General features: G+C 34.2%; 1 protein-coding gene across 1 annotated transcript; it reads left to right on the forward strand.

The window, feature by feature from the left end:
- Positions 1-5: 5 nt before the first annotated feature.
- LOC21411741 (UDP-glycosyltransferase 89B1) lies at positions 6-1,056 on the forward strand (the record flags this gene model as incomplete). The annotated part of the gene is made up of 1 exon (XM_024164869.1): positions 6-1,056. A coding segment is annotated over one exon (678 nt), but the record flags the coding sequence as incomplete, so codon positions are not given.
- Between the last annotated feature and the right edge of the window lie 941 nt (positions 1,057-1,997).

Below are 1,997 nucleotides of genomic sequence, written 5' to 3' on the forward strand. Positions count from 1 at the left end.
TTGAGCAATCTGGGCCCACTACGAGAGGTGGGCCGAGTTCAGTTTCTGCTGACAGCATAACATCTTGGCTTGACAAGTGTGATGATGGCAAGGTTGTGTACGTTTGCTTTGGCAGTCTAGCCGTGTTGAGCAACGATGACATGGAGGCGTTGGCTTTGGGGCTGGAGAGAAGTGGGGTCTGTTTCGTGTGGTCGATCAAGGAGCCCACAGAAGCACACGTGGAGGGTGGCTACGGGAGGGTCCCGCAGGGGTTCGAAGATCGTGTGGCAGGGAGGGGCCTAGTCATAAAAGGGTGGGCCCCGCAGGTGTTGATATTGAACCATTGGGCTGTGGGTGCGTTCTTGACTCATTGCGGGTGGAACTCGGTGCTGGAATCGGTTATGTCGGGCGTGCCAATGCTAGCTTGGCCCATGGGAGCCGACCAATTCATAAATGCGACATTATTGGACCAATTGAAGTTGGCAATAAGAGTGTGTGAAGGGGAACGAAATGTTTCTGATTCGGTCGATCTGACTCGAGTTTTAGTGGAATCAGTTAGGGATGATGACCGAGCTGAGAGGCAAAGCGCTAAGCAATTGCGTGAAGCGGCACTTCGAGCCACGGTAGATGGTGGTAGTTCAGTTAAGGATGTCGAGTCCTTTATTGCTCATTTGGTTGCACTTGGAGCTGCTACTTGTAAGTAAAGCGCTGTTTTTTTTTTTTTTTTGTTTTTTTTTTTTAAGCTAATGAGAATAAAAAGGGAAAAGAATGCAGTTTAAATTAGTAGCAAGCCACTTATATAAGCAAAATGAGGTTTAATAAGAATTTACAGCTAAATTATGTATGCGACCATAATCATGTTATTTGGAGTTTGTAAAAAAAAAGAAAAGAAAGGGTATGTGACTTTCTTATTGATTGGTGTTTTAATTTTTTTGATTGTATGACTAATCATATTATTTGGAGTTTCAAGGTAGAATTGTAAAAGTTAACAATGTGTAACTCGTATGTCTGTTGGTAAGGAACTAATATTACTTATCAATATCAACACAAATGCCATCATTAAAAGGGTACTTCTATATGCTAGGAATCCTGTTGTAGTCTTGGATTAAATTTTCATGAGACTAATCTATATAAATGAGAATAGTTTTATATCGCGCGTAACAAATTTTTTATTGAAATATTTTTATGTGTACTTTCATAAACATAATAATTCATTCTTAATATGGAATAGAGCATGTTATGGACAATTATATTTATGTGAATTAATAAATGCGTGTATGTTAAATATCGAGTCATAATGGGATGAAAATTTATTTATTAACTAGCTTGAAGCTCATAATCTCCCTATGTTATAAGTACTTTGATTTGCTCACCAAGTCAAATAACCTCTATAGCATAATGAGCAATTATATTTACACCCCTAAATTTTATAGATGTCCCTTGTAATTAATACTCACCTAATAAATGTTGAAAAAAATATATACTTTTTTAGATATTATTTCATAATACCTAATTTAACCCTCTCATATTTTCACTTTAATTATGATATTGATTTAATTTATAAAATAATATATCCATCCCTTAAGAAATAATAACATAAATCCTTTTAACCATTAATGTTATGTTCCTTTTTAAAAGTATTGTAATTCATCAATCTTTTTTTTCTTTTTCTTTTATTCCTTTATTCATCGCTCTTTTTTTTTTTGTTTTTTGCCCTGAAGGTGTATTCATCACTCTTCTTACCTTTATTGCATCGAAAAAATATCTAAATTTGTACATGCTTCTATAAAAGTTTAAAAAAAAAAAAGAAAAAAAAAATCTCGGATACATATTCTACTGATGCTTATTAACGTTATCGTTTCTTCTCTATATGAAAACATGTAATAGTTTAATTAAAAAGAAAAAAAATCTCGGATACATATTCTACCGTGCCCTGTATGGATATATAATAGTTTAATTAATAGTAATTTAAGTGAAAAAATTGTATGAAAACACACATATATATATATATATGTTTA

The sequence above is a fragment of the Morus notabilis genome, unplaced genomic scaffold (genome assembly GCF_000414095.1).
Source record: "Morus notabilis unplaced genomic scaffold, ASM41409v2 Scaffold3539, whole genome shotgun sequence".
In the NCBI taxonomy this organism is placed as follows: domain Eukaryota; kingdom Viridiplantae; phylum Streptophyta; class Magnoliopsida; order Rosales; family Moraceae; genus Morus; species Morus notabilis.